General features: G+C 40.1%; 1 protein-coding gene across 1 annotated transcript in view; it reads right to left on the reverse strand.

Annotated features, from left to right (window-relative positions):
* Positions 1 to 654: 654 nt before the first annotated feature.
* Positions 655 to 26,889, reverse strand: part of terfa (telomeric repeat binding factor a) — a 40,859-nt gene continuing 14,624 nt past the window's right edge. Inside the window, exons 4-10 of the mRNA XM_072595999.1 lie at positions 24,062 to 24,148; positions 19,448 to 19,582; positions 18,350 to 18,501; positions 14,886 to 15,299; positions 9,108 to 9,202; positions 6,873 to 6,928; positions 655 to 2,828 (exon numbers count right to left, since the gene is read on the reverse strand). Coding sequence (XP_072452100.1) covers positions 2,670 to 2,828; positions 6,873 to 6,928; positions 9,108 to 9,202; positions 14,886 to 15,299; positions 18,350 to 18,501; positions 19,448 to 19,582; positions 24,062 to 24,148 — 1,098 coding nt within the window. The 3' untranslated portion in view covers positions 655 to 2,669. The remainder of the gene's footprint in view (positions 2,829 to 6,872; positions 6,929 to 9,107; positions 9,203 to 14,885; positions 15,300 to 18,349; positions 18,502 to 19,447; positions 19,583 to 24,061; positions 24,149 to 26,889) is intronic.

Genomic DNA, 26,889 nt, shown 5'->3' on the forward strand with positions numbered 1-26,889 from the left:
GTGTAGTGGTAATGTCATCAGACTAGTAATCCAGAGACCCACTCAAATGCTCTGAAGACACTGGCTCAAATCCCAACATGGCAGCAGATGGAATTTAAATTTGATTAGTAATAAATCTATAATATAAAGCTAGTCTCAACAATGGTGCCAGGAAACTATACTGTGTAAAAAATACATCTGATTCATTATTGTCCTTCAGGGAAAGAAATCTGCCACACTTGTCTATGGGAATACATCCAGACATGCAGTAATATTGTTCATCTGAAGTAAATGGCTGATGCTGTCAGTGGCACATACATCCTATGAAGGAAAAATAGATTCACAGGTGACCTACAAAGTTTGATCCAAGTTATTCACCATCCTGATTTAGAGGTATATTGTTGTTTCTTAACCATACAACACTTCCTCCACTACCCCAACAGTGATACCACTTAGACTACAATAAATTAAAAAGGAAGCTTGCCACCACTTCTTACAGACAATTAGGGATGAGCATTAAATGTTGGCCATACCCATAATACACTCAGCCATAGAAAAATTGATACAAAGAGTGGAAAGTGAAATTACTTACAAGCAGGCAGGAAAAGTGTAGCTGGTGGAATGACCCAACTGTGACTGCATTTACTAAAGAAGTCAAGGCACTCAGTCAATGAATACAAATAAATTAAGCTATTTATTCCATATTTCACATCAGTCATTGATTTGCCCAAACTAGAGTTGCATTTGAAGTGTAATTCTAAAACTTCATAGTGCTTTGGGGTTTTCTGAAGAGACAATAGAGCATCATGTTAAAACAAGTACTTTAGTTCACTTTCCTTTTATCATTTTGCTCAATACCAAATTACCACCAACTCAAGAAATACACAGATTTAATTACTGTCACTGTACCTTGAGCGAAGACAAAATAAAGGCATGCATCGACAATGTGAAATTATATAATTTCTTTTCAATGGGTCTCCAATCATGACCTCGATATAAACATTTCAAAACCAAAAAAAATTGAAAAGGTAGTTTAATATTTGTAAACAAAGTTACCTGTAAAAGACAATGGTGTGGAAACATTTTTTTGGGTGCAACATGCCGAAATCATTTCACTTGGTTAAAATGGTGAAAATTGTGCATCTTAGATCAGTTGAGCAATCACTGAACGCAAAATGACTTGCAATTCATTTGTTTAAAAAAATCGTGATATTTTGATTAAAAAAAAGAAAAGATTTCCACATTTCCACTAGCAACGCCACAAAGATTAGAAGCAATCTTTAAGATAAATGTATACAGATACCGTCCAAGTGGCCTATACATGTTTTAGTTAAAAATGTGAAAACATTTTTTTCAAAGCAATGCTAAATTATAGAAATTTAGAAGTATTCTTATCTGCATTGCTATCATTGTACAAAAGATAATTTTGTTAGTTTCATAAAATGTAAGCTGGAAATAACTAAGGCAGCTAACTGCTATTTGTACATTTTATAATTACGGGTAGCAACTCCTACAGAGTACTGGCATGATTAAAACTATCTGCAATAAATGCTAAAAAAAAAGACACACAGTACTGATTGTATCAAAACTATTTTTTAAAAAATGCACGGTTTAAAAATTGTTGCCACTTTACTCCTGCACCAGATAAGTTCTAAATGAGAGATCATAAACATGGTCACCATTTATGATTTTAAGGAAAGACAAACAGAATGCCATAATATGGCTTGAAAACATTGATAAAATTATTGTAAAACTTGAACATGCAAAAAATATGAATTTTACTTAATTATTCAGTCTTTCCAAGCATCACCATAACTTTTTTTGGAGGTTTCCTGGTAGCTGGTAATGAAATTATATTCACTTGCTGTCTCCCAATCAAGTACCTCAAGGAACATTTCCAGGGTCTAATATTAATAATGGAAATTTGTTACCAATGTATCTGCCATTATTGTGAGAGTAAGACAGATTCGCACAAATGCTACAATGATTCATTGCAAAGTAAATATGGTTAATAAAATGGTTAATTTCTTCACCAGCAGTGTCAACCATCATGATTTAGTAAACCCCTCACTCCATAACTAATGCCAGGATTGTTTACAGATCAACTAACCATCATAAAACTTTGAATGTTCCAAGTCTGGATGCATTGTTTTTAATGCAAATTTTCAAAAATCTGGTGCTAAGGTTGTACAGCTGGATTTTCACTTATTCTGGAGATCATGTTGTTGATATTTATCCATAGAAGATGACTAGTGTCCAAAGATTACAGGGAAGTTGGTGGATGATTTTGCACTTTTTATTATCTTATGATTATTGGTTAACGTCAGAGTATTGTGTACAATTGCATTTGAAATATTAAGAGCCAAATACAATACACAATATTAAAGCAAACAAAGAACAAAGACTAAATATTTCACTGGAAAGAATAAAAATTTGCTTAATTCTTCAATCACCTTCGTTGTACTGAACAATGTCACTTACAAAACACAAATATAAAAACTTCCAGAGACCACAATTCCTGAATGCAAGGAAGGTGCCTGAGGGCACTAATTCCAACAGAAAAAGGCCTGACTTTCCACACAATCTAACATTAGGTAGATATTCAATATTCTTCGACAGTAAAGACCAATGTGTTTTACATATCACATAAGGCAATTAGGGCAACTGTTTAAAAAGTTCAATAATGCCTTTTAAGTCATTCCAAGCTTTTGCATTGTTCGCCATCGATCTTTAATCATGATACCCGTGCGATCACAAAATGGGTAATGTTTCAGGATCTTCTGCCAATTTCCTAATCCAAATTTTTTTACACCCAGTTTAATCCATTCACTTTCTTCAACTGTCCATTTCTAAAACATGATTTTAAAATAGTGCAAATTAGAAACATTCTCATGACTGGACATTACATAAATTGCACTAAGCATAATAAGTACAATGTTTAAAGGCTTGGACTAGCTCGGCCAAAAGATTAGTTTCCCATTCACCAATTAAGCCACAGAATAGATAAATCAAGATTTAATAGAAAAGGTCATGATTACAGATTATTTCAAAGCGGCTGAGCACTAGTGATCTTTAGTGACTTTCAATGACACTCTTGGCACAGCGGTTCAACCTTATGTTCATAAAAATGATACATTTTATCAAAATAAAGCAAACCTTGCTCAAGTGCCATTCTTTAGAGTTACAGTAAATTGGCAGATTGATTGATTTTTGTGTGTGAGTGCGGGTGGGAGAATGGTGAGAAAGGTGCATCAGACTAACAAGATATCCACAAGCGTGCACACAATACAGGGAAGCAATCAGGACTTAACTCTAGCAACTTTTCTAGAGTTTGGAATATGAGTGTTGTGGCAACTTTCTGGATCAATTCATTCAGCAAAGACAAATCACACCCAAGGACTTCCGATCCATAAGGTACATCTGCAGGCTTTGTCAACATCAAGGGAGTAAAACATTCACTTTAAATCCATACATTATACCGAGTTTTCTCTGGGTTCAGGGAATTATAATTTTCAATTCTGGATAATATAAACTGACCTACACCTACACACTGAAAAACAGGCACAGTCAGAGGTGGCAAACAGAATGTGAACTGATGAAATGTGATCAGAAGGAACTGGGTTGGGTGCTGGAAAAGATTCAATGAACGTACTCTTCTGGCAAGGTGAATGTAATATCAGGCTCTCATGACAGGCAACTCACAGCCATCAGCAACTGAGTAGTCAAAAAATGCATGTTGCTCTTGACACGGAAGTGTGTAGCTAGGGGATGTATTGACCCTTCAGCAAGGCTCAGAGGCATAATGCTGAACATTAATTGTCAGTACTGACAGCATGCATTTTATGTCAATGAATTGATGACCCTAGCCACAGGAACAAGCAGTGTTTTACTTATCGTTCATCGTCTTTCGCATAAGTAAAGGGCCAATAATGCCTAAGGAAAGTCACTAACTGGAGAAAAACTGCCTAACTTATACAATCTAACTGGCATGGAGGGGCAAGGGATGGATCTTGTCCAGATACCTGATCATGAGAAAATGAGGCAGTATCCTTATTAGTTCCGAGGAAGAGTCACTTGACCCAAAAATGTTAATTGATTTCTCTCCACAGTTGCTGCCAAATACGTTGAACTTTTCAGCAATTTCTACTTCTATCTCCAAATTACAGCATCTGCTGTTCTTTCGGTTTTCATTCTTATTCGAGAGGGGGAGTTGATACTGCAAAGTGTGGACAATGAGATTGCAGTGCATATTGCCAAAGACCTAGTGCATTTAGTGCTGTGGAAGCTTCTGATGTCAAAAGCTAGTTCTCAAATCTTATTTATTCTACAGTTTGACAATTTGAGGAGGAAGACAGATTCCTGTGTCTTCACAAGAGCAAGTGCCACCTGTCAAATCTTACAGGCATGCATTCTACCAGTTGAGATACAGTTGCCTTTCTGGGTCTTTGCATGGAACAGCATAGTAACAGATCACTAGTGCTCTGTCCTTTCCATGAAATATGTTGCTCTTCATTGCCATTGCATTGAAATCTAAGGGTACGGCTCCCATCGCTTGCCATTTTGGTGCTTTCTGTATGTCCAACTAAACACCCAATGTCAGAAAGCCTTACCACATCAACTTCTCCCCCCCACCCCCCCAAACATCTCTGATAGCAAAGGGCCTAAGCACTTACTTCTGCCTCATAACCCGTGCACATCCAAAGGCATCTGTTTGCCAACGGCTTAATGCTCCTCTACCTATCAGAATATGATGTTGTGATTCTATTGTGCACCTGACTGTAAAACACACAGGGAAAATTACTCTTCAAATATGGATGTCTAAGTCGAGCTGTAGACTCAAACAACATGCTAGCTCCGGCTGACAAGTGGCAAGTAATGTCAACAAGAGACAATCAAATAGAGTCACTGTCTAGGTAAGAATCTATTGCCCACCTCTGACTGCCTTGAGAGTGCAGTGTAAGTTGCTTTCTTAAACGACAGCAGTCCATGAGATATTGAAATTTAGGGGCGGCATGGTAGCACAGTGGTTAGCACTGCTGCCTCACAGCACCTGGATCCCAGGTTCGATTCTAGCCTCGGGCGACTGTCTGTGGAGGTTGCACATTCTCACCGTGTCTGCGTGGGTTTCCTCCGGGTGCTCCGGTTTCCTCCCACAGTCCAAAGATGTGCAGGTCAGGTGAATTGGCCATGCTAAATTGCCCATACTGTTGGGTGCATTAGTCAGAGGGAAACGGGTCTGGGGAGCTTACTCTTCGGAGGGTCGGTGTGAACTGGTTGGCCCAAAGGGCCTGTTTCCACATTGTAGGGAATCTAATTTAATCTACACCCAACAGTGCGGTTAGGGAGGGAGATTCAGAGTTTTAACCTGGTGAATGAATGGTGTCATGACTCCAAATGAGGATAGTATATGGCTTGAAAGAGAGCTTGCAAGTGGTGTTTTTCCTATGATCTGCTTTCCTTGTCCTCCCAGGTGGCAAGAATGTTTTTAGAAATAATACTTGCAGACTATATTTGCACTCATTTGGACACGTGTGGATTAATTAAAGAAAGCTTGACTGGACTTCTTCAGAATAATATTGTTTAATTAATTTGATTGCATTTTTTAAGTGAAGTTGCAGAAAGGTGCTGAGAGTAATGATATTATGATGATGTACGTGGATGCCCAAAGATGTTTGAAGAAGTACCCCACATATTGGACTCATCAAAGATGCAACCAGGAGAACAGAATCAATAGTGGCCGCATGTGTACAAATTTTCCCAAGTGACAAGACAAAGTAGTGTTAAAGGATTGCCTTTTGGACTGGAGGAAAGCACAGTGGGGTTTCCCAGGATTGGTTCGACAGCTACAGCTTAACGTGATGATATTAATGACCTAAATTCAAGTGTGAAGGGTTCAATTTCAAAACGTGCAGTTGCACAAAATTTCCAAGTATTAAGGGTGGTGAGGAAGGTAGCGAAAGACTGAAAAGAATATACACAGACTTGTGAAATGGGTGAATACTTTGGGAGAAATTTAATGTAGACAAGCATGAAGGGATATATTTTGGCAGAAAAAAAAACAAGGAAAGGCAAAATACAATTCTAAAGGAGATGCTGAACAGAGGAATAGCTGGATAGGTTGAGAATGTGATTCACTAAACATACAAGATTCAGGGCTTCATAAATTGAGATTTACTATTCAAAATAAGGAGATAATAATGAAACTCGACAAAACTCTTCTTTAGCCTTAACGAGACAATTGTGGTTAATTCTGGGCAGGTCAAGAAGACATTGGTGAGTGCACAAACAAATTATGAGAATTATTTTGGGGCTGACAGCATTCAGCAACAAGGATAAACTGGTGAAGCTGGAGATCTTCTCTTTAAAGACAAAGTTGAGTGGAAATTTGAAAGAAGTGGTCAAAATCATGAGAATCTAGCCAGGGTAGATATGAATGTGCCAAGACTTAAAAAGGTACAGACCAAAACATCTGGTAAACAAATCAGAGACTTGAGGCGGGGGGGGGGGGTGGGGGAAGAGAAAAATCCAGCAAGTGACTGTGCTCTGGGATGCACTGGCTGGAGAAATAAAGTTCCAAGGCAAAGGGGAAAAGGCAGGGCTTGGAACCAGCTAAATAGCTCTTCAAGACCCAGAATAGACACAATATGGCCAATGGCTGTAATCAGTCTGAAACTAAATATTTTAGTCAGTGAATCGTAAATCAAATAATCAACTACAATGTTGTTTTATTTACTGGTCTAAATATTACTTCCTTTTCCATCTTCAAAAAAAATTAAAACACTACCATAATTTTTAAAATTCAAACTGGGAAAATGGGTAAACGATCTACAAGCTAACTTCAGTTCACATATTACCACATCAACATGTTCAGGTTTCAACATTAAGGAACTTACCTGTCTTTTCGATGAACAGGAAAAATTACTCTCTGTTGGTGAAGTTCTTCCATTTCCTAGATAAGAAATAACCAGTTACTAATATTTAAATCAGACTGATAAAAATGATCATAACAAGTTTTGCAATAAATAAAATGGGCTGCAATTTGTTCTGAGTGAATCTTATGGTGTTTGCTGTTACTTTACAAAGACTTCATTTGTTACTTGTTTGCACAAGCTTTCCATTATAAATTCCTGTCACAATGTTATAACAGAAGCTTCCAATTTTAATTTCATATCTTGTAATATTTTCTTACCAATGGTGCAGTGCAATGACTCAGTTTTGCAACATTTCAGCTTATCCTGCAAGAAAACGCTTATGCTCTAATCAATACCACACAGGAACAGGCCCTTTGGCCCACAATGCTGTGCCGAACATGATGCCAAATTAAACTCATCCCTTTTGCCTGTCTTGATCCATATTCCTCCATTCCTTGCATATTCATGTGCTTATCTAAAAGTTCCTAAATGCACCTATCATATCTGCCTCCACCACCAGTCCTGGCAGTGCGTTCCAGACACTTACCACTCTGACAAAAAAACATGCACCTGACATCTCCTTTGATCTTTCCTCCTCTCACCTTAAAGGGATGCCACCTAGTATTTGACATTTTAACTCTAGGAAAAAGGCTCTGACTGTCCACCCTATCTACACATCTTAAAATTTTATAAACTTCTACTAAGTCTCCCCACAGCTGCCACCATTCCAGAGAAAGCAACAATTTTTCTAGCCTCTCCTTATAGCTCATACCCTTTAATCCAAACAACATCCTGGTAAACTTCTTCTGCATTCTCTCCAAAGCCTCCACGCCCTTCCTGAAATGTGGCAAACAAAACTGAACACAATACTCTAAGTGTGGCCGAACCAAAGTCTTATAAAGTTGCAACGTGACATCCAGACTCAATTCCCCAACCAATAAAAGCAAGCATGCCATATGCCTTCTTCACCACCCTATCTACTTGCATGGTCATCTTCAGGAAGCAATGGACTTGAACCCCAAGATCAGTCTGTACATCAATGCTATTCAAGGTCCTGCCATTAACAGTATACTTTTCCTTGGACTTGGATCAATGCAGTATAATTTTCAATGGAGTATATGAGGAGATGTCAAGACTAATACAAGACAAAATAATTGGTTTTAAAGATCATGCGAGCACTGACTTTAATATTAATAAACTGCTTTCCAGAAAACTGGCCAACACTGGAATTCAAAAGTGGAAAAACAATCTGTTCACTGCTACTTAAATCGATCCAACACTAGATCATTGTCAATGGATTCCTTTTGTTAGTCCAACAGCCCCACTAGATTTCTTCATCAGTTTTAATCACCTCTGTTCTGTTGTGCTACTTATGCCACTTTCTCTTCTTTCTTCATACTCTCACGAGCCGACCGTAAGAATTCTTTAAGCTTCCCCTCTTTATTTTCAGTAATCAATTATGTTTGATAATTGTAACCCTGGATGAGCCAGTTGCAACGTCAGCTGCTTTGGCAATGTTGAGCCTTATCCTAAGGTCAGACACAACGCTGTTCATAACTGATTCTACAACAAGTCACATTGCAACCCCTACATTAACAGAATTTTCCCGAGCCAGTGAACTGTAGGACACAAACTTGAGATGAGAAATGGGCCATAACATGCAGACCATAAAATCATCTAGATGTCAAACATAAAATGACCAAACTCCCTTCCATATCCTTTATCAGTACCACTACGCCAAACTTTCAACTTCAACATCCAAGATTTTATCATTATCAAATACGAACTGGATCTGATATATCAACATAATATGGACAAGAAAGGGAAAAAAACGGACTATTCCAAAGCAAGTAACTCATTTTATGATTCCCCACGCGCTTCTCCACAACGATGCCTTTCCGTTTCCAACCGGCTCAGTCACCAAATCTCATACCAAGTCTCTTGACATACATGTACACCTGCTATTCATTATCCGGGGGACAGAATTCTAGAATTCCCTATCTGACACTTTTACCCATAAAACATCCAGCATGTCAAGGACATGCTAAAGCTAACAAAACATCAGCAATAAACACAGCCCTACTAACATAGTTTTGTTCTCTGAATGTAGACAATTTTAAAAACAAGAGTGAAGTTAGTTATTAGTTGTCTGGCTGAAATATTGCATTGTTATGCAAGTCAACATTTATATTTTGAATGCTGTGCTATTTTACTCACGGATGGAATTTTTTTTAGGTACATCAAAAAGAAATTCTTCATCACTCCATTCTTCCTTGCCCTCAATGCCTCCAGGATAATTCACCTGGTTACACCTATTGGTGATTTAAAATATTAGATTTCAAATCATACAAATAATAGCATTGTCGTCTTTGAAAGAGGCCTGGAAATAGGATCTTTCCACATGGAGACGACTTGAATCACTATTTCTCAGACTAAATAGAGGAATCTCGATTATCCAAACGACACGGGTAGGGAGTATTTTGTTTAGATAATCGAATGCTGAATAACACAGTTTAGTCAAGCATCGGGACCATGCAATCTTGCTCGGATTATCCGAATTTCGGATTATCAAATGCCGGATAATCAAGCTTTCTCTGTAGTTGTTTCTATCATATCCCTAAAATGGGGTTATTATACAAAAATACTAATAATAATTTATTACTTCTGGCCCATTATACATACCAATCTATTGGTTTCAGAATAGAAGTCCACCAACCAAGTTTCTTCAATAAGCAACAAAACTACTGATTCAATATAAAACAAGACTTATTCAATAAAGATGCACAATTTATTAACGCAGTTTGCAATATGACAGAATAAACATATATCCTTCTGAACAACCCCTAATATGCAATTGTACATACATCAAGGGAAAAAAAACACATTTTCTCTGTAGATATTGGGGCTTTGATTAAAAATAATGCTAAATAATTGTTGATTCTTGAAGAAAATCTACTAAGATGTGAGATGTTCTAGATGGCTTTTTATATGGACCTGGTACATGTGTACACGTGTCATGACAAATGCAATTTGTTCAGGGGATGTCAACAGAACATCTTCTATAAGCTTCTCAAGAGAAGACGATGCTTCAGTTTTTCGAACTGTCACACTAGAGACTCAAGAAGGATTTTTTTTTCCCAAAAAGGTGGGAGTAGTAGAATTTGGGTAGTTGCGATCTTAGTTGGCTAGACCTCAAATGAACAACAAGCAACCTCAAATAGCCACACTCCACACAGCCATAACCTCAGATATGTGACTTCAAATAAATTGGTCCACATGGTTAGCTGAAAACACGTGATAACGAGAGTTCAGAGTCAGTATGTTCCCGAGAGGGGGAAAGGTAAGGCTGTTACGATTAGAGAACAATGCATGAAAAAGATATTGAGGTTCTAGTCAAGAATAAAAAAAACAATCATGTATTATATATGAACTGGGTTCAAATGAGCCTCTTGAACAGCATAAAAAGTAAAGGGGAATTCTTAAGAGGTACATCGAGTAGACAAAGAGAGGACATGACAAATAAAGTTAAGGATAATCCAAAGAGATTCTAAAAATTCATTAAGAGCAAGAGAGCAACTGGAGAGAGTAGGCCTCTGTAACGATCAATGAGGTCATCTTTGTGTTGAACCTCAGGAGATGGCAGGGTATTAAATGAATATTTTGTGTCTGTTTTTACTATGGAGAAAAAAAAAGGCCAGAGAACTCAAAGAAATAAATACTGATGTTTTACAAACAATTCATATCACAAAAGGGGAAATGCTAGAGGTCTTAGAAAATGTAAAAAGTGATTAAATCTCCGGGACCTGATCTTGTACATACCTCAGGACTTTGTGGGAAGTTAGGGAACAAATTGTGGGGCCCATTGCAGAAATATCTGGATCTAAAAATACAGGTGAGATGCCTAATGACTGAAGGTTGCTAATGTTGTGCCTTTGTTTAAGAGGAGGTGCAAGGACAAGCTTGGGAATTGTAGACCTGCAAGTCTGACTTTGGTGGTGGGTAATTTGTGGAAGTGATTCTGAAAATTAGGAATTAAATGCATTTGAAGAGCCAAGAAATTATTAGAAAGTGTCAGCATGTTTTTGTGCCAGGGAAACCATGTCTCTCAAACTTCTGAGTTTTTTGAGGAAGTATCCAAGAATATTATGACAGCAGAGTAGTAGACATTGTTTACTTGGACTTAAATAAAAGGATGTTGGTGAGGCCTCTTCTGGAGTAATGTGTCCAGTTCTGGTCTGCCTGTTAAAGGAAGGATATTACTAAGTTGGGGAGAATTCAGAAGAGATTTACCAGGATGTTTCTGGGAATAGAGTGTTTGAGTTATAAGGAGAGATGGATAGGCTTGAGACTTTTTTGTCACCAGTGCATAGGAAATGGAGAGGTGGCCCTTTAGAGGTTTATAAAATAATGAGGGGTATACATAAGGAGAATGGCAGAAAAACTGACCACTTACTTTCGTTCCATCTACACAAGAGGCACAATAACCTCCCAAAAATATTTTGGGACCAGAGATCTAGTGCGAGGTGAAATTGAAGGAAATCAATATCTGGAAGAAAATTATGCCGGAGAAATTAGTAGGGTTAAAGGCTGACAAATCACCAGGGGCTAATAATCCTAGAATACTACAAAAAGGTGATCCTGGAAACACTGGATGAATTAGAAATATTAGTGGTCATCTTCCAAAATTCTACAGACTCTGTAGCAGATCCGACAGCTTGGAGGGTGGCAAATTTAACTCCACTATTTAGAAAGGGAGAAAGAGGGAAACCGAAAATTATAGACCAGTTAGCCTAACATCAGTAGGGAAAAATATTTGAGTCTATTATAAATATAGCACAAATTACAGAACATTTGGAAAACATTAACAGGATTGAACAAAGTCAGGTCGGGTTCACAAATGGTTAAACATGCTTAAATTATAATCGATAAAGGGAGAACAGTGGATCCAGTTTATTTGGATTTTCAGAAGACTTTTGACAAGGTCCCTCATAAGTGGTAATTGGCAAAGTTAAGCACATGGGGTAACATATTAGCATGGATTGAGAATAGTTTGACAGAGGGTTAACAGATTAGGAATAAATGGGTCCGTTATTGAGTGGCAGGCAGTGACTCGTAGGGCACCACAAGGAGCAGTGCTGAGGTGCCAACTATTCACAATATAATTAAATGAACTAGATGAGGGAACCAAATAAAACATTTTCAGATTTCAACAACCTGTGGAATTCTATACCACAGAAGGTTGTGAAAGCCAAATCACTGAATAAAATCAAGAAAGAAATAGATCTATTTTTAGATATTAAAGGCATCAAGGGATAAGCAGAAAACGAGAACATGGCATTGAGATAGAGGAGAAAGTGAGGACTGCAGATGCTGGAGATCAGAGCTGAAAATGTGTTGCTGGAAAAGCGCAGGTCAGGCAGCATCCAAGGAACAGGAGAATCAACGTTTCGGGCATAAGCCCTTCTTCAGGAATGAGGAGAGTGTGCCAAGCAGGCGAAAATAAAAGGTAGGGAGGAGGGACTTGGGGGAGGGGCGTTGGAAATGCGATAGGTGGAAGGAGGTTAAGGTGAGGGTGATAGGCCGGAGTGGGGGTGGGGGCGGAGAGGCCAGGAAGATTGCAGGTTAGGAATGCAGTGCTGAGTTCGAGGGATTTGACTGAGACAAGGTGGGGGGAGGGAAATGAGGAAACTGGAGAAATCTGAGTTCATCCCTTGTGGTTGGATGGTTCCTAGGCGGAAGATGAGGTGCTCTTCCTCCAACCGTCATGTTGCTGTGGTCTGGCGATGGAGGAGTCCAAGGACCTGCATGTCCTTGGTGGAGTGGGAGGGGGAGTTGAAGTGTTGAGCTACGGGGTGGTTGGGTTGGTTGGTCCGGGTGTCCCAGAGGCGTTCTCTGAAACGTTCCGCAAGTAGGCGGCCTGTCTCCCCAATATAGAGGAGGCCACATCGAGTGCAGCGGATGCAATAGATGATGTGTGTGGAGGTGCAGGTGAATTTGTGGTGGATATGGAAGTATCCCTTGGAGGGAAGTAAGTGGGGAGGTGTGGGCGCAAGTTTTGCATTTCTTGCGGTTGCAGGGTAAGGTGCCGGGAGTGGAGGTTGAGTTGGTGGAGGGTGTGGACCTGACGAGGGAGTCACGGAGGGAGTGGTCTTTTCGGAATGCTGATAGGGGAGGGAATGGAAATATATCCCTGGTGGTGGGGCCCGTTTGGAGGTGGCGGAAATGATGGCAGATGATACGCTGTACATGGAGGTTGGTGGGGTGGTAGGTGAGGACCAGTGGGGTTCTGTCCTGGTGGCGGTTGGAGGGGCGGGGCTCAAGGGCAGAGGAGCGGGAAGTGGAAGAGATGCGGTGGAGGGCATCGTCGACCACGTCTGGGGGGAAATTACGGTCCTTGAAGAAGGAGGCCATCTGGGTTGTACGGTTTTGGAACTGGTCCTCCTCGGAGCAGATGCGGCGGAGACGAAGGAATTGGGAATATGGGATGGCGTTTTTACAGGGGGCAGGGTGGGAGTAGGTGTGGTCTAGGTAGCTGTGGGAGTCGGTCAGTTTATAATAAATGTCAGTGTTGATTCGGTCGCCAGAGATAGAAATGGAAAGGTCTAGGAAGGGGAGGGAGGAGTCTGAGACGGTCCAGGTGAATTTGAGGTCGGGGTGGAAGGTGTTGGTAAAGTGGATGAACTGTTCAACCTCCTCGTGGGAGCACGAGGCAGCGCCGATACAGTCATCGATGTAGCGGAGGAAAAGGTGGGGGGTGGTGCCAGTGTAGCTGCGGAAGATGGACTGTTCCACATATCCTACGAAGAGGCAAGCATAGCTGGGGCCCATGGCTACTCCTTTGGTTTGGAGGAAATGGGAGGATAGGAAAGAGAAGTTGTTAAGAGTGAGGACCAGTTCAGTCAGTCGAAGGAGGGTGTCAGTGGAAGGGTACTGGTTGGTACGGCGGGAAAGGAAGAAGCGGAGGGCTTTGAGTCCTTTGTGATGGGGGATGGAGGTGTACAGGGACTGGATGTCCATGGTGAAGATAAGGCGTTGGGGACCGGGGAAGCGAAAATCATGGAGGAGGTGGAGGGAGTGGGTGGTGTCCCGAACTTGGTGGGGAGTTCTTGGACTAAGAGGGACAGGACCGTGTCGAGGTATGCAGAGATGAGTTCGGTGGGGCAGGAACAGGCTGAGACAATGGGTCGTCCGGGGCAGTCAGGTTTGTGGATTTTGGGCAGGAGGTAGAAACGGGCAGTGCAGGGTTGTAGGACTATGAGGTTGGAGGCGGTGGATGGGAGATCCCCTGAGGTGATGAGGTTATGGATGGTCTGGGAGATGATAGTTTGGTGGTGGGAGGTGGGGTCATGGTCAAGGGGGCAGTAGGAGGAGGTGTCCGTGAGCTGGCGCTTAGCCTCAGCGGTGTAAAGGTCAGTGCGCCAAACTACTACCGCGCCTCAATTGTCTGCTGGTTTGATAGTGAGATAGAGGGTCAATCATAATCATACTGAATGGCCGAGCAAGCTCAATGGGTCGAATAGCTTACTCGCATGCTTTGTTTCAATATTTGTATATCACAGAAAGTTTGTGGATCCAGAGGTAAAGGTGTCATATTTAGCCAGAAGGAAACAAGAAACAGAATTAGCTGGGCTCCCATTCCTGGATATTATTTAGGGACGAAATGCACGCATTTTGAGGGGATAGCAGGGGGTGAGAAAATAAATCGACAAGACCAAGTTCAAATAACCTAGCAACACTTTCAATCCAGCTTCATTAATTTAAAAAATGCTTAAAACTAGGTGACAAATGGCTGCTGTTCCTCTGCAGATGCCCATTCCAACAAAAGACAGTGCTTTGTAACAATGAAAAAGGGGAACAGTCAATAATTTTTAAAATGCACTAGAATTCAATGTGTATACCAGTATAGTTTAACCTACAGCAGCTATTCGCTTAATTCCATACTTTTTTGGAAAACATACATGAACTTGAGAGGTTATACATTTTGACAATGCTTACCATTTGCCTTGTCGCAAGGTGGTTTCCTTAGGTGAAATTTCTTTAAGACTGCCATCCCTTTCACGTGTTTGTATAGATTTCACATTGTCTTGGTGAAAGCCCAGTCTGTTTTCATACTTGTTTACTGTATCAAGACATTCTACCTCATCCTGACTGTCTGGATCGGTAATAAACCGAGAAACAGCCTGTATGCACTTTGCAGCTGGCTTATCAGATCGTTGAATAGCATTTTCCTCAACCGTCTGCTTCTTGTGTCTTGTCATAGTTTGTAATTTGCTGTTTCCAACCAATTCAAAATCCAATACATCTATTTCTTTAAAAGCTGTCAATGGATCTGCTTCTAATTTATGGAGGATGCAGAATGCTGTTTGTAGGGCTACATAGCTGTTTGGATGACCAGGTTGAATTTCCACTCTAGAAAAAAATTTTTCAAAACACTTATTTGTAGTTTTAAAATGAACACGATACACTTTACTATCCCACCCCTGAATATAGGAGAGGTGAGGGGGTGGAAGGAATAAATTAGCCAACATTTCAATGCCTGAACCCTCAGCAAGATCACTGAATCCCTATAGTATGGAAACAGGACCTTCAGCCCAACAAGTCCACACCGACCCTCTGAACAGTAATCCACCCAGACCCATTCCCTTATTACTCTACATTCACCCCAGCGTAATGCACCTAACCTACACATCCCTGAACACTATGGGCAATTTAGTATGGCCATTTCACCTAACCTGCACATCTTTGGAATGTGGGAGGAAACCCACACAGATACGGGGAGAACATACAAACTCCACACACACACATTCACCTGAGGTGGGAATTGAACTAGAGTCCCTTGTGCTGTGCTAACCACTGCCAACTAAAGATGTGATTATATGACCTAACATACAAATGCTCCTCCCTTGTCAAATTATCCACGAGCATTTACCATTTCATCTCAGAACAAAGAATGAAATACTACTGTGGGGTCGAGAGTTGGTGGTAAGCAAACTTGGTTTTGTTCTTGAAAATAGTGCCATGCTTATCATATTGGCAGTATAGTGGCTGAGTGGATTAGCACTGCTGCATCACAGCACCAGGAACCCGGGTTCAATTCCAGTCTTGGGTGACTATCTTTGTGGAGTTTGCGCAGGTTTCCTCCCACAATCCAAAGATGTGCAGGTTATGTAAATTGGCCAAGTTAAATTGTCAATAGTGTTCAGGGCTGTGTAGGTTAGGTGCATTAGGCAGGGATAAATGTACAGTAATAGGTTAGGGGACTGGGTCTGGGCGAGTTACTCTTCGGAGGTTTGGTGTGGACTTGTTGGGCTGAAGGGTCTGCTTACACACAAGGGATTCTATGATTCTAGATACTTCAGCTTGCAAGATTGATTGAAGTCTTGCATGCACAAAAATTCCGAGCTTGAAAAATAGCACTTTTGTGCAAAACATACTACTTACCTATTAAACTCTAGATGGTGAAAAAAACACTCACAGTAAAACCAAGAATGGAGAAAAGGGCATTTTTTTAAAAGAGATAGCTTAAACAGAATGGGAGTTTTTGTTTGAAAACATTTAAGACCATGTATTTCTAAATCAGAAACCATTAATGTGAAGAAATCAGCTGATTTTAGCTTGAAACCTCAAAAGCATTAGAATTATGTCTCATCCTAATTACACCCTGACAAGCACTCTGAAATTCACATCAGGATACTATACAAATCTAATGCTCCACAAGTTGCAAACTAGGCAGGTGCAACTTTTGATCTTTCCCTCATAGTACAATTTCTACCTGTTCAGGAATTTTTACTATTTCAACAATATAAGAAAAGTTAAACTATCATAGTGTGTCAATAAAATGTCTGCAGCATGGCAAAGCCCAACAGCTGTCCATCCCTCAAATAGCTCAACTCTCCCAAACAACATTAAATATTTAAAGTGTCATCTCACCATAACACATTCTGCAAAGAAATTAATAGATTGATGCCAGACAGATGCAAAGAGAACGCCATCATTTATGCCCTTCTGGACATTTTGAAACTAATTAAAAACCACAAAAGGTGAGATCATTCCTGTACCATTTTGCCTTCCCTACAAACCTTGAAATATTAAAGGTCTGCACAAGGATATAATCATTATGCCCTCTAATAAAGATCATACTGAGAATACATACTGTTATATCTGAAGTTCTTAATAGATAATCTCTCAGATAGCTAGGTTTGCAACAGTTACGTGGAACATTTTTGTTGGTTAATTAACATGACAATGAGCTTCACAAACATAAAATAATTTTAAAAATTAAAAAGTTGAAAGAAATTCCTGGGAGGATATTTAAATGCAAAGATTGCTGGAATAGATCATTACTGAAACAGAAAGTGAGACTTTTCTGTGAGGAAATTCAATGAATGCTGAAGAGAGGCTGAAACATTATTTTTAAATGTGAAAACAAATTCTCTTCTGTCAATAAATACTTTTAAGTGTACATTTTATTCAGACTACACCAAGTTCCCTTTTAAGTAGAATATTGATTTGTACGTATAGTACTTATGTCCTTCATCACCAAAGGTGAATACAGTATATGGAATTTTCTACTTAACAGTTTTGGAATGCCACTACCACAAGGAATGCAACAGTTAAGGAGAAGGCACACGATCACTTCCTGGGACTGGAATGAGTGTAGAATCATTATTGTGTGGAAACAGATCATTCAGTGCATCAAGTCCATGCTGACATCCAAACAGCATCCTACCCAGACCTGACCCACACTGTCCACCCCTGTAATCCAGCATTCTCCCATTGCTAACCTACCTAACACGCACACCCCTGGATGCTATGGGCAATTTAGCATGGTCAACCCACCTAACCTGTATATCTTTGGATTGTGGGAAGATACTGGAGCACCTGGGAGGAAACCCACGCAGTCATAGGGAGCAACAAACTTCATATAGGCAGTCGCAGAAGGTTGGAATTGAATCCAGATCCCTAGTGCTGAGGCAGCAATGCTCACCACTGAACTACCCAGTTAATGAATTAAAACTGCAGCTTTGCCAATGTAACTCTCATCCAGGGAAATAAACAAAGAGCCAAATCAAAACTAATCAATTCGATATTGACATGAATGGATTTTAAAAGCAAAGCTCTTCTGATTTGAAACTGCAATACAAGTGAATTAAAAGAACGACTACATCAAGTATTAGTTCTGCTTTTTGCATCATAAATTATCAGGTCATATATACACTTGTTGAAATGTTATTCTAACATATCTTACTACAGAACAGCTAAGCAAAATGTTGATACCATTAGATGGAAAGTTCATTTTCTCATTGGACATAAACAGTGAATATCTACTGAGATGTGAAGTTCAAAGTGGACTCTAGTTTATTTCACCAAATGAATATATGGCTAGAGATTTTTTTTTGAAAACATTGATACTTCAGCAATTTGAAATATAGCTCAAATTGAGTAAAAGTTTCAATCACCTATTAGAACAAATACAACATTTATCTATTGGATTTGATGTGGATTTACTCCATTCTGAAGCCTGCCTTTCCTGATGCACCTCTTGACTACAGTCCATTCTTAATTCCTCATCGTGGACTTCTGCTGATCTTGATATGGAGGTTTTTGCTCTCTGAAAGACACAATTTTCCAATATTTATTTATTTTATTTTTGTAATATCTCCCTCAAAAAACCTACTCAGGATGTACACAATTGATCTGTTTCAGTCCTGATGGAAAGAAGCCTGCCATTTTATATCAAAGTCAAACAGATTTTTTTCTACTACTGTATCTGTAGTACTTCTTGCACAAGGAAACCAAAAAACAACTTGACATGGCAGAAAAAATGGTTACACAACAGAAATCACAGATAAAAAAAAGTATTGAGATAACCCAGATGAAAACAGTTAAAAACAATTAGTGCTGAGTAACTTTGGTCAAAAAGCACAAATTCCTAAATAAACATTTACTACAAGCTTGCAACAAAAAGTGAGAATTTTTCACTATAATGTTAAAGACAAGTCAGCACAGCTCATGGCAGGAAACTTGAAATGAGGAATCCACACAAGTTTTCAGTCTTTTAAAAAAGCATTTCTGTAAATACAACTTCTGCCTTTTGCATTTTTTGATGCATTTTGCATACTTGTAACATTTGAAAAGATGTAAATTTAAGAGAACTCAAGTATCAAGAATAAGGAATATGTATTTATTTTACATAAATTAAGGACAAATAAAATAATTGATTAAAAAATAAGCAATCATAAGACCCCCTGAGGAAGTACTACATTAATAGATAATAATGAGAAAGCTTCACTCAACAAAAATTCTGAATGATAATTGGGTGGATGGGAAAACAGCATGAATAAGCTAAAGGATCTTGTGGCACCATGGCAGTGGTTCTACCTTTGGACAAAAAGGCTCATAAAAGTTCCACCTGCTCCAGAGGTACACCATAACATGTCTGAACAGATGGACTAATCTAGGAATAAACAAGAATATAAATGTTGTGAAGTGACACATTTGCAGAACAAGTACACTTGCAATATAATGTGAGAGAGCAAGCGAATAAGATTACATACGAGAAGAAGAAATGGTTCAGAATGGTCAATTAAGCTTTCCGCAAAGAGCAGCATCTTCCCTTTCAAATTGCTGTATGAAAACAGATGGAGATCAAGATGGGATGAATTCTTCTCTCGAACTGCTGAAAGCAATTTCTAGAACAATCAAATAGGATAAAAGTTTTAAATTATAATAGCAAAAGCACAATCCAAGTAATCACAGCTTATTCCTTTTCAAAAAACCACAGACTTGCACAATACAGAAACAGACCCTTCAGTCCAACTCATCCATGCTGACCAGTGATCCCAACCCAATCTCGTCCCACCTGCCAGCACCTGGCCCATATCCCTCCAAACCTTTCCTATCCATATACCCATCCAGATGCCTTTTAAATGTCGCAATTGTGTTAGCCTCCGTCACTTCCTCTGGCAGCTCATTCAATACACGTACCACCCTCTGAATGAAAAAGTTGCTCCTTAGGTCTCTTATATCTTTCCCCTCTCACCCTAAACCTATGCCCTCTAATTCTGGACTCCCCCACTCCAGGAAAAAGATTTTGTCCATTTATCCTATCCATGCTCCTCCTGATTTTATAAGCCTCTAAGGTCATCCCTCAGTGTCCAATGCTCCAGGGAAAACAGCCCTAGCCTATTCAACCTCTCCCTACAGCTCAACTCCTCCAAACCTGGCGACATCCTTATAAATGTTTTCTGAACCATTTCAAGTTTCACAACATCTTTCCGATAGGAAGGAGACCAGAACTGCACACAATATTCCAACAGTGGCCTAACCAATGTCCTGTACAGCCGCAACATGACCTCCCAACTCCTGTATTCAATACTCTGACCAATAAAGGAAAACATACCAAATGCCTTCTCTTCCCTATCCTACCTACCTGCGCCTTCACTTTCAGGGATCTATGAACCTGCTCTCCAAGGTCTTTTTGTTCAGGAACACTCCCCAGGATCTTACCATTAAGTGTATAAGCCCTGCAAAGATTTGCTTTCCCATAATGCAAAGCCTCACATTCATCTAAATTAAACTCAATCTTCAACTTCTCAGCCCATTGGCCCATCTGATCAAGATCCCATTGGAATCAGAGGTAACCTCCTTGACTGTCCACGACACCTCCAACTTTGGTGTCATCTGCAAATTAATAGCTATACCTCTTATGCTCACATCCAAATCATTTATATAAATGATGAAAAGTAGTGGACCCAGCACCAATTCTTGTGGCACTCCACTGGTCACAGGCCTCCAGTCTGAAAAGCAACCCTCCACCACCACTTTTGAGCCAGTTCTGTATCCAAATGGCTAGTTCTCCCTGTATTCAGTGAGATCTAACCTTGCTAACCAATCTCCCACGGGGAACCTTGTCAAACACCTTACTGAAGTCCACATACGTCACATTTACTGGTCTGCCCTCAATCCTCTTTGTTACTTCTTCAAAAATACTCAATCAAGTTTGTGAGACATAATTTCCCACGCACAAAGCCATGTTGATGATCCCTAATCAGTTCTTGCCTTTCCAAATACATGTACATTCTGTCCTTCAGGATTCCCTCCAATAACTTGCCCACACCGACATCAGGCTCACTGGTCTATAGTTCCCTGGCTTGTCCTTTACCACCCTTCTTAAACAGTGGCACCATGTTAGCCAACCTCCAGTCTTCCAGCATCTCCACATGACTATCGGTGATACAAATATCTCAGCAAGAGGCCCAGCAATCATTTCCCAAGCTTCCCACAGAGTTCTAGGGTTCACCTGATCAGGTCCTGGAGATTTATCCATTTCCATTTGTTTCAAGACATCCAGCACTTCCTCCTCTGTAATATGGACATTTTTCAAGATATCACCATCTATTTCCCTACATTCTATATCTTCCATGTCCTTTTCCACAGGAAATACTGATGCAAAATACTCATTTAGTATCTCCCCCATCTCCTGAGGCTCCACACAAAGGCTGCCTTGCTGATCTGTGAGGGGCCCTATTCTCTCCCCAGTTACCCTTTTGTCCTTAATATATATTCCATACACGTACCACCCGCTGCATGAAAAAGTTGCCCCTTAGGGCTCTTTTATATCTTTCCCCTCTCACCCTAAACCTATGCCCTCTAGTTCTGGACTCCGCGACCCCAGGGAAAAGACTTTGTCTACTTATCCTATTTATGCCCCTCAATTTTGTAAACCTCTATAAGGTCACCCCTCAGCCTCCGACGCTCCAGGGAAAACAGCCCCAGCCTGTTCAGCTTCTCCCTGTAGCTCAGATCCTCCAACCGTGGCAACACCCTTGTAAATCTTTTCTGAGCCCGTTCAAGTTTCACAACATCTTTCCGATAGGAAGGAGACCAGAATTGCATGCAATATTCCAACAGTGGCCGAACCAATGTCCTGTACAGCCGCAACATGACCTCCCAACTCCTGTACTCAATACTCTGACTAATAAAGGAAAGCATACAAAACACCTTCTTCACTATCCTATTTACCTGCAACTCCACTTTCAAGGAGCTATGCACCTGCACTCCAAGGTCTCTTTGTTCAGCAATACTCCCTAGGACCTTACCAATAAGTGTATAAGTCCTGCTAAGATTTGCTTTCCCAAAATGCAGCACCTCGCATTTATCTGAATTAAACTCCATCTGCCACTTCACAGCCCATTGGCCTATCTGGTCCACAGCCTATTGTAATCGGAGGTAACCCTCTTCGCTGTCCACTGCACCTCCAATTTTGGTGTCATCTGCAAACTTACTAACTGTACCTCTTGTGCTCGCATCCAAATCATTTATGTAAATGACAAAAAGTAGAGGACCCAGCACCGATCCTTGTGGCACTCCACTGGTCACAGGCCTCCAGTCTGAAAAACAATCCTCCACCACCACCCTCTGTCTTCTACCTTTGAGCCAGTTCTGTATCCAAATGGCTAGTTCTCCCTGTATTCCATGAGATCTAACCTTGCTAATCAGTCTCCCATGGGGAACCTTGTCGAACGCCTTACTGAAGTCCATATAGATCACATCTACTCCTCTGCCCTCATCAATCTTCTTTGTTACTTCTTCAAAAAACTCAATCAAGTTCGTGAGACATGATTTCCCACGCACATAGCAGGTTGCATGGATGAAAGGGCAAGTATAGCTCATGGTCATGTTAGTAGATTTCTAAAAGATGACGGATTGTCTTGATTTAAGTGATATCAATCATTTAGGACTGAGGTTAGGGCCTCATTACTGCAATTGTTAATAGATTAAAAGCTACCAATGTCTAAGCACCAATTCATTTAGATTTCAGTGCTTAAAAAAATGCGTATTCATATATGCACAAATGGTACAAATAATGATTAATCAAGAATTAGCACTACAGATCATTCTATTGGTCGAGCTTCAGAAAGGACACACATTTAGCATTTTCAAATTCAACCAAATATTCCCTATTCTAGTTTTTTAAAAAAGTCAATTATTATATTCTATCACATTGATTACTTATTTCTAAAACACTCTAATAATTTGTAAATATACTAACTACACTTGCATTTTATTACACAAAAAATTAATGGAAAACAACGAAGTACTATTAAGACAGGCGTTCTCCATCCAGGCCAGTCTCTTGGGATCGAGGATGCCTTGTATCTATGCCAGCTTTTTGGGCTTCGAAATAGTGACAACTCAAGCAAGTGGTCTGAAGGACTTTGACATGTGGGACAAGTAAATAGTTTGTTTCGTGGTTTATGCGCTCACTCCAACACTTCACCACTGAGCACTCCCAATGATGTCTCCTAATGTGCTCAGTGTCTTCCTGAATGACTCTCCTCAATTTTGGTTGTTCACAAACTAGTGTTTCCCATAACTCAATGTGGGTATGCCCGAACACTTAAGATGTTTGGAAGAAATTAATCAAGTATTTCCACTGTCCTTTTGGGAATCTATTAGCACAATTGAACTCAGCAGAGCAATCATTTTGGGTATGTGTTTTGTGGTTAAGTAGTTACAGCACTCAGTCAAAGGTGTGCTTTTCAAGATGCTATTCGAGGTTCTCAGAAACGTCTTGAAAATAGTTCTTTGTAATCGATTCAAACATAGCCTTTGGAAAGTAAGGCCAAAATGCGGAATAAAAGGACCAAGCCAATTTTGATCCTATGCATGTTTACTTGGCAGAACTTTCTTGCCAGTGAATTTGAAGGATCTTGCAGAAACACTACTAGTGGTGCTTTGATAGCACTCTGAATTGCCAGTGAATGTTATCCAATCTCTAAAACATATGAGAGTTTGGATCATGGTTGCCCAGTAAACCATAATCTTAACCTCAAATCCGAGATGCTGATCTTCATATACCTTTTTGCTGAGTTGACTGGACATCAAGCTGAATGTTGGAAGCAATGAAGAATTCCATCTACGCCTGTCTTTGTTGATAGGTCATTCCTTAGATACAAGCAAATGTGGTCTATTTTCTGTCAGAGGACCTTAGCTCACACTGCTCTTTTCTACAAGGTTGTATAATACCCATTCCCTCAGAATCCCTTTATGGTTATATTATTTTTTAAAAATTTGACAACTGTAAGGAATATATTAGTACTCAAAAAAAATGCCCAGCACAAAAGTATCAGATTTTGTTAGTCCAGATTAAACAGCCATACACATACCTCATCAAAGCTGCCCTCTTTGAAATGCCGTTCCAAGATCTGAGAAGCTTCTAGAAAACAGTTCTTCTTAATGGACTCAACTGCAGCCTTCAGAAAAAGAGATCAAAATGTAATTTCAAATGACAAAAGTAACTGACTAAATTTGAGACAGCGATTGCCAGAATCAGACTTTCACTCAACGGGGCACAATTCTCATAGGAAGTAAGCATCCTTGTTATAGATTTCACCACTGAGGCATCATTTACAAAGTTCACTGGTTCAACCCAGAAGCTTATTCTAAGGAAAAAAGCGTGGAGATACCACTTAAGACTGTTGAAGTGGCAATGTCACAAGATTTCAACAAATTTTCTTTTTTGAAGAACTAACAGAGAGTAACAAGTGGTAGTGCAATAGATTTAACGTATCCCAGATTTTCAAAATGTCTTCAGTAAGATGCCCAAAATAGTTCCCTGGCTTGTCCTTACCTCCTTTCTTAAACAGTGGCACGTTAGCCAACCCCAGTCTTCCGGCACCTCATCTGTGACTATCTATGATACAAATATCTCGTTGAGACACCCAGCAATCACTTCCCAAGCTTCCCACAGAGTTCAGGTCCTGAGGATTTATCCATTTTTATGCTTTTCAAGACAGAAGAGCACTTCCTCCTCTGTAATATGGACATTTTTCAATACGTCACCCCCTATTTCCCTACATTCTATATCTTCCAAGTCCTTTCCACAGTAAATACAGATGCAAAATACTCATTTAGTATCGCCCCCATCTCCTGTGGCTCCACACAAAGGCCGCCCTGTGATCTTTGAGGGGCCCTATTCTCTCCCTAGTTACCCTTTTGTCCTTAATGTATATGTAAAAACACATTAGATTCTCCTTAATTCTATTTGCCAAAGCTATCTCATGTCCCCTTTTTGCCCACCTGATTTCCCTCTTAAGTATACTCCTACTGCCTTTATACTCTAAGGATTCACTCAATCTATTCTGTCTATACTTGACATATGCTTCCTTCTTTTTCTTAACCAAACCCTCAATTTCTTCAGTCGTCCAGCATTCCCTATAACTACCAGCCTTTCCTTTCATACTGACAGGAATATACTTTCTCTGGTCTCTAGTTATCTCATTTCTGAAGGCTTCCCATTTTCCAGCCGTCCCTTTATCCGCGAACATCTGCCCCCAATCAGCTTTTGAAAGTTCTTGCCTAATACCGTCAAAATTGGCCTTTCTCCAATTTAGAACTTCAACTTTTAGATCTGGTCTATCCTTTTCCATCACTGTTTTAAAACTAAGAGTTGTGGTTGCTGGACCCAAAGAACTCCCCACTGACCACTCAGTCACCTGCCCTGCCTTACTTCCCAAGAGTAGGTCAAGATTTGCACCTTCTCTAGTTGGTACATCCACATACTGAATCAGAAATGTTTCTTGTACACACTTAACAAATCCCCCTCCATCTAAATCCTTAACACTATGGTAGTCCCAGTCTATGTTTGGAAAGTTAAAATCCCCTACCATAACCACCCTTTTGTTCTTACAGTTAACCGAGATCTCCTTACAAATTTGTTTCTCAATTTCCCTCTGGCTATTAGGAGGTCGATAATACAATCCCAATAAAGGTGATCATCCCTTTCTCGTTTCTCAGTTCTACCCAAATAAGTTCCCTGGATGCATTTCCAAGAATATCCTCCCTCAGTACAGCTGTAATGCTATCCCTTATCAAAAATGCCACTCCCCTTCCTCTCTTGCCTCCCTTTCTATCATTCCTGTAGCATTTGTATCCTGGAACATTGAGCTGCCGATCCTGTAGCCATATTTCTGTAATTGCTATGATATCCCAGTCCCATGTTCCTAATCATGCCCGGAGTTCATTTGCCTTCCCTGGAAGGTCCTTTGCATTGAAATAAATGCAGTTTAATTTATCAGTCCTACCTTGTTCTCTGTTTTGCCCCTGACTGTTTGCTCTCCTTTGTTCTCAACTGTACCAATCTCAGATTGATCTCTTTCCTCACTAGTTTAAATCCTCCCGAGCAGTTCTAGCAAATCTCCCTGCCAGTATATTAGTCCCCTTTCAATTCAGGTGTAACCTGTCCTTCTTGTACAGGTCACTTCTACCCCAAAAGAACTTCCAATGATCCAAAAATGTGAACCTTTCTCCCATACACCAGCTCCTCAGCCATGCATTCATCTGCTCTATCCTTCTATTCCTAATCTCTCTAGATCACAGCATCAGTAGTAATCCAGATATTACTACTCCCAAGGACCTCCTTTTTAAATTTCTGCCTAACTCTCTGTAATCTCCCTTCAGAATCTCAATCTTTTCCCTTCCTATGTTGTTGGTTCCAATGTGTGCAATGACCTCCTGCGGCGCCTTTCCCCCTTGAGAACATTCTGCACCCTCCGAGACATCCTTGACCCTGGCACCAGGGAAGCAACACACCATTCTGATTTGCTGCTGCTGGCGACAGAAACCTTGGACTAGAGTCCCCTAACACAAGCCATCGCTTGGAACCCGACATACCTCTCATTACCTTAGAGCCAGTCTCAATACCAGAAACTTGGCTGTTCGTGCTACATTCCCCGGAGAATCCATCATCCCCTACATTTTCCAAAACAGCATGCTTGTTTGAAATGGGGATAGCCACAGAAGACTCCTGCAATACTACCTACCTCTCTCACATTTCCTGGAGTTAACCCATCTATGTGAAGTCCTCAGGATCCTCCAAATAATTTCACAGATAATTAAGTATCATTTGCAGAAACGAAGTACCATAAATGGAAATGAGATGAGTAATCAGAAAATATTGGTGACATATACCAAAAGATAAATTTTGACAAGAACA

This window comes from Chiloscyllium punctatum, chromosome 26 (assembly GCF_047496795.1).
Source record: "Chiloscyllium punctatum isolate Juve2018m chromosome 26, sChiPun1.3, whole genome shotgun sequence".
Lineage (NCBI taxonomy): Eukaryota > Metazoa > Chordata > Chondrichthyes > Orectolobiformes > Hemiscylliidae > Chiloscyllium > Chiloscyllium punctatum.